Raw genomic sequence first — 11,737 nt, forward strand, 5'->3', positions numbered from 1 at the left:
AGATGAGTGATGATGACTGTTTCTAAAGAATTGTAGTAATCGAGGCGGGTGGAGATGAAGGTGTGGGTGGCTTTCTCCAGGTCAGACGTACAGAGAACTGATCTGAGTTTCGAGCTGACTAAATCTTGATTTGACAACGTGATTTATTTGTTTGCCAAACTTCAATGCTGAATCAAACATATGTAATTGATTATTGTAAATAAGTAATTGTTGAATATCTCATTACAAAGCATTGTGCAATAATATTCTGCTGTAACAGCCTCCACTCTTCTGGGAAGGCTTTCCACCAGATTTCTGAACCTGTCCGCTGCAGGGATTCATTCTCATTCAGCCACAAGATCATTAGTGAGGTCAGGTGTTGAGGTAGGGTGATAAGATCATTTTGGAGGCTGCAGTTTGTGCTGCTTTTGACTTGCAGTGTGTAATACTGAGAGGCGTTTCTAATATTTAGTCCAGCAAAGAAGAAACAGAGAAAACGAGAGGTCTCCTTTTGTGTACCGTGTGTCATTTATGGTTTATGATGTTTGATTCTACAAATAAACAAATAAGTAAATATGTTTGAGCTCGGGGGTGTCCTGAATACACTTTAAACTTCATAAGAGCTGTGTCCTCTGAGGGGAAGGTAAACCTGTTGGCAGAACAAACACTGGGTGTACTGGGTGTGTCCGCAGCAACAGTACCAGAAATACAAGTCAGTTGAGTTTTTAATGTATTCAAATGTGCTGCAGGGGGAAATTGTGCTGATTGAGCAAGAGGGGCGTTAATATCACACTGCCCCCCTATGGTTACATACGGAAAATACTGTAGGCCTGTGTGAAGGTTTGAAATGAAAGTGAACTATCAGGGGGGAAGGCAGAGATTCTTGTACAGATTGAGTATCTTACTGTAGAATAGAGAGCTTGTACAGTATGTGTATCACAAACAAATCCAAACTCAGTCCTAAATTTAAAACAATCTCACAGTGAAGAATGTCACTGAAAGAACATCAGTGTACAACCTGGGGGCCGCAAGGGGTCACAAGATGAATCTAGTGGGTGACGATATGATTGTAGGAAATAAGAAAAAACTCAAACTCACTCTACTCATTTGGATACACAAAATAATTTTATTTTCTTGACATTTCTCTATTCATTGCTTTCTCTCTTTTATTTTTGCAAAATACTACAGTTGTACCTCTTCAGACCTCTAAAAGTTATTCAAATGAAATAATCTAAAAAGTGAAAATCCCTCTCTGATTGAACTGATCACAATTTATAGACGTGGAAGAAGAAATTGCTTCATCTTATGGAGTCACAAGCAAAATTAAAGGTTGGGAAACAACGGCATAGTGGCTGCTCCACCAAAAAAAAGAAGGGTGATATAATTTATTAGCATTATTAAAACAGGTTGCAGAAGAAGACATAATTATTTATTTAAAGACGGGTGTTTCACAAGTTAATAAAGGAGAGAACACATGAAGGTGGTTCATTAGGCACAAAGAAGAGACACACAGTCGACTGAACAACACAAAGGCTAACTCGTCATCCTGATCATTAGAGTAGACAGTACATTACATTAGACCACTGAAACCATGCTGTTTAAATTATATTATAACACTGTAATACTGCAACGAGATGCAACACAAACAATTAATCAGGGAATACAGGCACTCTCCTAAGTGTTATTAACATATGACAAGTATATTTACAATTTATACATCCACAGAAACAGCATTTTGACCTCAGAGAGATATTTCACAACATACCGTATGTATAAAAGAGTTCTATGAAGTGTGAGATAAATAAAGAACGTCTGACTGAGAGAAGCTACATTATTGTGTAAGAAAGAGTGTTGATGGAATAGCAATATTAAAAACAAGTTGTGTTTTCTAATCTAGAATAAAAAAGAGAGCTAGCCATCTTGTTGTGTTATAATAATAAGGAAGAGAAGCCGATGCATAGAAACACATAATCAAATAATTCGATTATAAGCTGATGTTGCTTGTTGGACTTCTAATATACTCCAGGGCTGTTACGGATCCCACAACAAAGCACCATGGTGAAGATCATCTCGAAGATCTAAAGGGAAAAAGGACAGAACAGCGTAATTCAATACGTTTTTATCACAGCTGATAAAAGCCGTTGAGGTTCAGGGAAATGTTCGGCCATGATTTGAGCCTTTTCACACCACAGCAGTGTGAAATATCCACATTTGAACTTACCATGATGACAGCAACCACCAACGCAGCCAGACCAATCAGGTAGAGCTTCTCCGAGAACAGCTCAATCAGTTTATCGTGACAGCTCTGGGAGGAGGCAGAAATAAAGACGTTAACCATGCCACAGTGATAAATGAGAAATGCTTTAACCCTCACACTGTACACACACTGTACTGGATCACATGTAACGGAGAGCTGTCAAAACAAGGGGCTAAATATCAGCTGCTTCTGACCGCAATATTCGGAACTATTAATTATGTAATCTGTATCAGCAACATGAATACTAGAGAGGTGTCGAAAAGGATTAAAGTCTTTACAGCTGGTATTAGTAATTTGGGTTAGTTGAGCACCAACACAAAAATGGGTTAACATTACCCATACTGTAGGTAGAAAACCACCCAAGACAGTTTGTTGTTTTCACCCACTGTTAGTTTTTATATTACTGTTGGATTAATTACCAAGAGTAAATATGGAATACTTGTGAACTGTTCTCTTTTTAAATACATACATGTACATCTATGTGTTACTGATTGTTAATAATACTTAATAATAAACAGCCCATTGGGTAAAGTTAACCCAGTATTGCATATTGATCCAAACCTGTGGTTTTGGTGTGTAGTTAAGTTTCTGGAAAATTAATAGAGAAATGGATAAACTAATCAGACAGGGATGTCTGTTTTTGGCTAATCCAGTAAATTAAATATCTGACGTCAGTGGTGTAGTCTACGTGATACACAGGTATACACAGTATACCCACTAGGAAAGCTCCAGGATTTCCATATACCCACTTAAAAATGCCCAATGACATGCAACAAAATACTTTCCATTATATTTTTGATATATTTTGAATTGTCATCTGTTATTTTCTTCTTCTCATAGGCTAAATAAAGATATTTCCACCGTAAATTGGTGCATAAAAGTGTATCCGAATACAGGAAATTAAGTCGTTGATGCTCAAAACTTCCTTGGAGGAGGACACCCAGACCCCCCTCCCCCCAAAGGCAGATTCTGGCCAATATACATACAGTACAGTACACCAGACTACACCACTGTCTGACATCTATATACAAATCCAATATTTTCAAAAAAAGTTCTGCTCATTGATTTAAAACATTGTCCACAATGGCCTAATGCTCCCTGGGATGGTAACGTGTTATCTATCACTGTTTAAACTGTATGTCAAACTAGTTAGTATATTGTCTCACAGTTATATATTGTCATACTATACTATAAATTAAAATGAATCACAAAAACAATAAAGACTATTAATAAACATTGGAGTTGCCATGCTTTTTCCTTTTTGACATCCAGTCCCCCTTTTCTTTATGACACTGGTCAATCAAAATACAGTTTCACATTCAGCTGTATTTATTTAGCATTCGGTTCAGTGTTTCAATTTTCAAGTTGAAATTTCATAAAAGCCCAAATGTATGTGTGTCCTTTCTAAAGATGCTAATAAATCATATATTTCCTGTCTATTCTGCAGCCACTGAAATATATTTTAAGGATGGCAGACAATTGCCAACATTTATCAACCAGGTATTGTGTTCATTCATGTGAATTCCAGTATGAATTTGTGTTTACCTGAGATTTGAGAAAATCTTCTGGAGACTTTCTGGGACACAAGGTGCCGACGACTTGTTTGAAGAGAGCGGTGTCGTCTCCTTTACCACAGCAGTCGAGCTGAAAGGGAAACAAAGAAACAAAATACGTGATCAAAATAGATTTCTATCGCTTACACACACATAACAAAACAAGTGTAAAGTGATTTTGCATACCGTAGTGTGGAAGACTTCCAGCACCTTGATGGCTGCGTCTTTACTGGGAGTCCCTGAGACGTCCACAGCTTTGATGTACGCAGAGTCGTAGAAATTGATCAGTTCTTTAGAGATCTGTGTTTCAGTGACACAACAACAAACAGAGCAGGTTCACTTGAGCAGAGGTGGAAAATCAATGCAAACATCAAACATTCAGTGGCAGGCTTGTGTTTTTGTTGCTTACTGTGTCCCTGTTCATGAAACCCCACATTGCTGCAGCCACTTCACAGGCAAAGAGGATCACCAAAAAGAAGAAGAACTAAAGAAAGAAAATAACGGAAATTATTCATTTATTCAAACAAACTCAAAGTATCAGTAACAAAAAAAGAGTTCCTGATAGAAGTAAAAAAAAAAAGAGAGATACTCACTGTTCCCAACAGGCACTGAGATTCTTGAATGGCACCGTAACAACCGAGGAAGCCCACGAGCATCATCACAGCCCCAACAGCTATCAGTATGTACACACCTGTAAACACAGAGACAACAGGAATCTGTCAATCGTACATGACAATTTAAAGAAATGTAGTTTGGCGGTGTTGTGTCCTCAGCACCACCAGGGGGCAGCAGTGTCAGAGCAGTGACTTAATTCATTGATCCATATACTGTTTGCTAATGGACTTCCTGCATGTTTCTCTTACCTTCCCTGTAGGATGACATGACATTATTGACATCCTGAAGATAAACAAACCCCAGATCCTGAGAGAAAGCTGAATCTGTTCAGCTGTCAGGCCAGGAAATGCCCCTCCCCCACAAAACCCCCTCTTACTGACCCCTGACCCCGAACATTATCCTTACCCAGGAAACAGGGGGAACCATGTGAATACACAGACACCACATCTTTGTGTGATTAAACTGATATATGAGTCTAGAACTGAGAGTACTGACTGAGAGCTTGAGCAATGTATTAATCTTTAAAAGAAATACATTTTTGGTGATAACAACAATACAGTTTCCTTGACTTTTAATGGCAAACAGGAGTGTGCAACAGGCTCCAGTGCAGGTCAATGGACAGCAATGAAGCTCCAATTACAGTACAGGTCTAGATTATGTTTAACGTAGCTGAAAGGAAAACATTCACGACCCAGAATGAAGTAAATAAATATTGTACTAGCTGTATGGTGAGTTTAATTTAGAGTACAAAGGTGACATGAAGGCATTAATTACTGGCTATTGGAGCTACTGAATGGACCTTGAGGTGAGTTTTTTTGTCAGCTGCTGTTTCTCAAAATGTCAGCAATAAATGTGTAGCCTGTATTAGTAGGCCAAAATACAAATTCCTGTAATCGGGTCCTTTTTCTTTCCATCAGAGTGATTACAGGAAGGGTTGGTGCAGTGGAGGTTAGAGGTTAGAGGTTGAGTGGCTCCGTTCCAATGGGAGGAGTTAATAAAATCAATATTGCATGAAGGAGATTTCAGAGAAGAAGTTTGTTTTGGAATAATTTAATGACTTCAATCCATCCTCATAACCTCAGCAGATCCACAGTGACCTCCCAACTCCAACACTAAAACTCCTTAAAAGTAAAATTCATTTGGGAGCCACTGGTGGAAGATAACCAAATACATTTACTCAATCACAATGTTGAGGTACTTTTACTTAACTTGAGTATTTTTCAGATTAGGTTTTTACATTATTAAACCCAAAATAAGCTTATAAAATACAATTATAAAATACATTGTTAGAGATAGACCAGTGGCTCCCAACATTTTTGCCCCCTTACAAAAAGGCTAGTTGGGGCTCATTGTCATGTTTCAGAGGTATCTGAGGTTGTTAGCAGTTCCACCAAATAGAGATTTCCACTCTTCACTTCTCAAAAGATTTCATTTAAATAATTGAGATACCTTTCATTCCCAACCATAGAGTCAGAACCACAGAAATAAACTACCTGACAGTGTGTAAAGTAGTGTACTGGTACTTTTACTTTCATACACCACTGCTGTTAGGAAGATGGCCTGGGAGCAGTCTGTTTCTGGGTTTTCTGTTCTTACTCACACACGAACAAAACACACATAGGCTCTAGCCTGACACAGCGATCTAAAAATGACAGACAGACCCGGTAACAGAGAAGGCCTCCAACACCTCACACTGTACCTCATATATCACGCACTATCTTTCCCCATACTTACATATACATTCTTTTTCTCTGTCTGTCTCAACTCAACACCCTCCTCCTTTATTCCCCCTCCTCTCTTTCAGGTTTTTGTTGTGGTGAGAAACGGCTACCATGGCCAGTAACCCAGCAATGCGGCGAAGCAGGCATTATTTCCACTGCCTTCCATTACTATGACAACACCCTTTGAGGTTTGAAGGCTATTGAGACTTTAAGGGAGACGGGCAATTTTATACCACCGGAGAAGTTCATTTATTTCTTGTCTCCCAGTGTAATCTCTAGAGGGGGAAAAGGGGAGGGGAAGACAAGCTAAAAGCCCCACTTGGACTTTTCGCATCCAGTATGTTTAAAAAGAGCTGGGAAGTCATGTTCACACTGTCGGAGCATGACACCAATAAACTGAGATGAACCCAATCATTTTGTGTGTGAATGGATAAAGAGATGAGGATTAATTATTAAAAAAGGCTCCATATAAACATTTCCTCCTGTCATCTTGTTAACAGAAAAAGTTGGAACAAAAGGGGCAGAGAGAACATTTGACCTGCTGCAGTAAATATACTAAATTACCCAATATGTTTGTAGCCCACCTTACAGTAGCTTCAAAATGATTCACCATTTAAAGATGATTGAAGAGTGGGCACTGTAAATAGTTGAAATGTCACACGTCTGTAAGCAGTGACAGCAGTTTAAAGTAATAGATGGTTTATTGTTTATTCACTATCTTGCCAAAAGTTAGAAAAGATTGATGCCACTCTCATGTCTGTACGCTAAATATGAAGTTGGAGCAAGTAGCCAGTTAGCTTAGCATGTGTACTGAAAACAGAAAAACAGCTGGCTTTGTTTTTTCCAAAGCTGCTGTAACAAAACCTGCCCACCAGGACTTCAAGAGCTCACAACTTGTCGTTTTTACACTTTTGTACAGATTAAACCAACAAGATGTAACATGTTAATTAACGAGCTTTAGAGGTGCTGGTAGGCAGATTGTGACACCTTTGGACAGAGCCAGGCTAGCTGATTCCCCCTGTTTTCAGTCGTTATGCTAAACTAACCTAAGATAAGCTGTAGCTTCATATTTACAGTTTTTTTCTTCTCTCGTCAAGAAAGCGAATAAGCACATTTACCCAAATGTTGAACTATTCCATTAAATGTCAGTTAAAGAGTAGAAATCGGTTGAAGTGTTAGATGACGTGCAGAATATGAAAGCAGTTTGATTTTCAGTTGAAGTGAGAGAGAATCAGAGCTGCTGAAGCCCCAGTGTACGTCTTTGGTTTGAACTTTAATAAACAGCTTTCTTAAAAAAACATGGAGCTTTGTTTATAGCCATTTTCATGAGGGAGGTGTTTGGGAGATTTTTTTGGGAAAAAGGACAAAACAGTTAAAGTATCAACAGAGCAGGTTTCAGTAGCTGTGAGGGTTCCTTTGGGTACAATGATATACACATTTTTATCAAATCCTTCCTTCATGGCCTGCTTAGCCAAAATGCAACCTTCTTGTTTATATCGTTCAGCTACTGTATGAAATAATGCAGAAAAGCCATTCAGGCCAAGGCTCTGCATTATACAAACAGTGTAAAGCAACTGAACATTCACATTTACTGTATCTCCTACAGTATGAGAGGCTGGAGCACTAACCAGACCAGACTACTGACAACTGCCACCAATTATGATTTCAGGCGCTGGTTAAAAGGCAGGAGATTGTGTATTTTCAGCCTTACATAAATACCACTTTGGTGTGCCAGCATGCTAAAAACATCCACTCTAAACTCTAATTTGAAGGGTAATGTGCAGATGTACAAGGTTATTTGAATTATGTAAGGGCGTATGTTCAAGGGAGGGTAAAAAAAAAAGAAACCGTCCCTTGATCTCGCTTGGGTGGGCCTCTCTTGCCGCACTGCCTTTAAAATCACGAGTGTGCCATTCCTCTATAAAAAGCATGGGCTCGCATTCGCTCTGTATACTTACTGAGGGGTAAGTATGGAGGAGCAGCAGGAGCCCAAATGTAAATGAATGGGCTCACTAGAGTTCACAACCACAACAAGCCGAGATGACGGACCTTTGAAATGTTTAAATATTCATCATGTATTGTAGGTTTTAGGGCCAATCTGTGGTTTGCTGAGGGCAGGGAAGGAGACATGATTTATGACTTTAGTTCATGCAGTGAGCAAAACTTGAAACACATATTCCTGAATCTTTGCAATAATTTTACAAAGACATATACAGAGCATGCTGCACTGCATTAATACAAAACTCCTGGAAATCCCTGTGGATCAAATACTTTAAAGAACAAGCAACAGAAGGCATATGATGGCTTTATTTGTGCACCATGATCAAAGACCAATCAGAGTCCACATACAGTATGTCTCAAAATCTGTCTGAAACATCTGGCCTCTCTCTTGAAACAACCTGGCTAAAGTCATAAACATGAATATTTATCTGTGTTAGCGAACATCACCTATAGTATGTGGTCATCAGAGTGACAGCTTAGTGAAAACATTGAGGTGTAGAGGCCGGCTGTGCCACCCTTAAGTCACGCTGCGGATTTACGCAGGTCCTGTTTCCTGATCTTTTCTCAGAGGTCACACCGCTCCTACTATTTCTGGACTCATATGGTTCCAGCTGAGTGTGAAAGACAGGTATGTATTTTCTGTGAATTTTAGTTAACTCATCACTCTGTTAACAGTGAGCTTCTTGTCATGTGGAGAACAAGGAATGAGGACAGAATAATCAAGGAGTACAAGAGGAATAATAACTCAAGGAGGACGTACGCTTGTGAGGAAATGTTGGGACACAAGATGATGACCAAGCAACTTACAGAAGGCTAAATTAACAAGAACAAATTAGTAGCCCTGAAATAAATACTTATTTTGTGAAGACTATAGTCTATCTCTGTTAAGAGGAGTTGACATTTATGGTATTTTCTTGCGCCCATAGTTTGTTGTTTTGCTGTAGTTGATTGTACTATATTGTAAGCTGTATTTTGTCAAAATACCCAAAATGAGGCCACTACACTCAATGAACATTTAGCACTGAGGCGTGAATGAAAAATGAATCCAGTGATGTACAGTAATCATAAAAACACAGGGAACTAGTTTTCAAGTCCACTTTCAAACAATGTATGGTGTGATTGTGAAGCTCTACTGTTGATGGTGTATACTCACTGATATAGAAGGTGCTTGGTGCCTGCTGGCCTTCAAACTGGAGTATGAGGAGGTTGCTGGTTTTACTGTCATGGCGGAGCCACAGAGCCACTCCTAAGATCACACCTCCGGCCAGCTGTCGCAAAGAGAAAAGGCTTTTAAATAGTTTTCTTTCATGTTTCTTTACTTTGGTGAATCCCAGGGAGGATCAGAGTCATTTAAAATGTTGGATATTCAAGAGAGATGTTAGCATGAATATTAAAACAAACCTTTAGTTATCAATTTTTAAGCCTTTTAAAAAAGACCCATAAAGAGAGAGTGCACAAAGCCCGACTCTCCTGAGATCAAATCAGCGTCCAAACCTTCCTGCTAATGTCTCTCTGTTCAGCTTCTGCGTGAGGCTGTGAACTGTCCGCTGTCCTGTAGTGATGAAAGGACATCCTGACACCTCAGTGACCTACGGCACAGACCACGTCCTCACTACATTGTTTAAAGCCAACTCAAGAACTTTGTTGTTCAACTTTGTCTCCCTTTATCTTTCCTCTACATACTAAAGCAGAAATACCCTGATTAAAGTGTTATCATGTAAAAGCTAATGGAGCATAACTACTGAAGGATCAATGCAACTTATTGTTCACATGCGGACGCTCTTTTTACTATGCCAGTGTTTATATTAAGATATCTGCACATTTAGTGCCATGACTGCACTCTATTGTTCTCCAAGAAACAGGAAACTAAATCCTCAACATGAAAAATATCATAACTTTTCACAATGACAGGCAAAACCAACAGAGGAAACACTCCATCAAGTGCAGAGTGTTCAGGATGTGGTGACTTATCTAAAAAAAGGTGACTAAATGGGAATTCACAAACAAGTAGAGATCAATTCTGACTGTGCAAGGCCACGGGTGTACACGTAAAGTGGACGGCACATCTGCAGGAAGTCTGATATGATGCAATGAAGTGTAAAATGCAGACAGCTGGAACTACTGTGGCAAGTATTACTGAAATAACTTTTCAGAAAACAAGACAGTCAGTTCCCTTTGAAAGGTGAATGTAAAACAAATGAATAATAAAAAAAATGCACCATCAGATTAGGTGTTTCCTGAGCTCTTTAAATGTTCAAAGGCAGAAAATGCTACAGTCTGGTGACCAGGTAGGAACAAAGGAAATGTCAGAGAGAAAACAGCTTTCCCCTCCCCCAGAAACTCTATTAGCCCTGTTCAATCTCTCTCTCCCTTTTTATGTGTGTTTGATCTGCGGAGAACCAGACTCCTTGAAAAAAACAAGAAATCATTCAGGTGGGACAATTCTGTTCAGTTTTCCATCAGAAACAACTTTAGAAATCAGACCTTCCTGTCTGGAGTATTTGATTAATATGAACACAAATTAATTCAATGAAATGATAGATCTAAAGCAGATGTGAGAGACATGCTGGAGGAAAAACACAGTATTATCCCAGTGAGGAGGCTGAAGCCCACCCAGTCTTAAGTGCTCCCTCAGCCACCTTGCACTGGTGCTCGGCCATGCAGAAAATAACTGTTGATGAAGAGCATTTCAACTCCTGCCTTGACAAGGTTTAGTGTGCTGTGATGCTGCTCTCTTCTCAATGGCAGAACAGCGTAATTAATACAGCAGGGCGGGAAAACTGTGCAGGATTTATCATTAACTTTAAGCCCTGAGCTACACAGATGTGCAAACATGCAGCCTCTTATATCAAACAAGAGAGAACGTTTTAAGAAAACAGGAGTTAGGCTACTCAAAGAGCAAAGGCACATTCAAAAGCAACTTCAGAGTAAAATATATGTTCAACTCACCCAGAAAATAAAATTAAAGAAAAATAACATATATTTAATGCATTTTGTGCAGCCCGCAACAACCATGTTGCCAGATTTTATCAGTTCGTCCTTTTGCCCAAATCAAACACTATGTGAGGTCAGTTACTGTCCCGGATCATACAGTCTCTGCCAGACTCTATCAGGCCAGTTGGGGTATAGGCGCCTCTATGCTGCAAACTCCTCCTTTATAATCCAGAGTGAAAACCGAGACGGAGAACTGCCCACCAAGTGAAGCGGACAGGAGAAGAAGGCTGAGGGAACAACAAGCTCCCCATCCGCAAGAGCGAACATAGAGAGCCCCACTTCCACTGAAAGTTTAAAAATGGGTGAGGCTATGGTCAGATGAAATGTAGGACAGAAACCCCCATGTTTTTTTCTGAGGTAAAGGAGTAGAAAAAAGAAAGGAAGGAATTAAGGAAGTAGGCCTACAATCCCCAATCTTTTAATAATAAATCCTGTTTAGTATAGGCCTACGTTTTATTTTACATGAGAAAATGTACAAAATAAATTATAAAAATGGCAATGTTAAGAAATCCTTCATCTTCACCAAAACCTAAAAGTTTATGGCCTAATTTTCCATATTACAAACATAGCCGACAACATAAAGGGGATCAAAAAGTGAGCAATGGCGCCCTCTGTTG

At 39.2% G+C, this 11,737-nt stretch overlaps 1 protein-coding gene across 1 annotated transcript; it reads right to left on the reverse strand.

Moving 5' to 3' along the window:
* Positions 1 to 1,089: 1,089 nt before the first annotated feature.
* On the reverse strand, positions 1,090 to 11,433 carry LOC116038520 (CD81 antigen-like). The gene is made up of 8 exons (XM_031283017.2): positions 11,076 to 11,433; positions 9,280 to 9,394; positions 4,383 to 4,480; positions 4,199 to 4,273; positions 3,976 to 4,089; positions 3,782 to 3,880; positions 2,201 to 2,284; positions 1,090 to 2,057 (listed from the first exon to the last, which is right to left on the reverse strand). The coding sequence occupies exons 1-8, from the start codon at positions 11,139 to 11,141 to the stop codon at positions 1,992 to 1,994; spliced, it is 717 nt and encodes a 238-aa protein (XP_031138877.1). The 5' UTR covers positions 11,142 to 11,433; the 3' UTR covers positions 1,090 to 1,991.
* Between the last annotated feature and the right edge of the window lie 304 nt (positions 11,434 to 11,737).

Source organism: Sander lucioperca, chromosome 7, assembly GCF_008315115.2.
Source record: "Sander lucioperca isolate FBNREF2018 chromosome 7, SLUC_FBN_1.2, whole genome shotgun sequence".
Taxonomy (NCBI): domain Eukaryota; kingdom Metazoa; phylum Chordata; class Actinopteri; order Perciformes; family Percidae; genus Sander; species Sander lucioperca.

Excerpts from the sequence above, each read along its gene's own strand:
- LOC116038520 (XM_031283017.2), bottom strand. The coding sequence starts at position 11,141 with ATGGTTGTTGCGGGCTGCACAAAATGCATTAAATATATGTTATTTTTC. Across the intron at positions 4,274-4,382 it reads CTCAGTGCCTGTTGGGAACA|TTCTTCTTCTTTTTGGTGAT; the intron begins GTGAGTATCTCT and ends TTCTTTCTTTAG. Across the intron at positions 2,285-3,781 it reads AAGATTTTCTCAAATCTCAG|AGCTGTCACGATAAACTGAT; the intron begins GTAAACACAAAT and ends GCCTCCTCCCAG.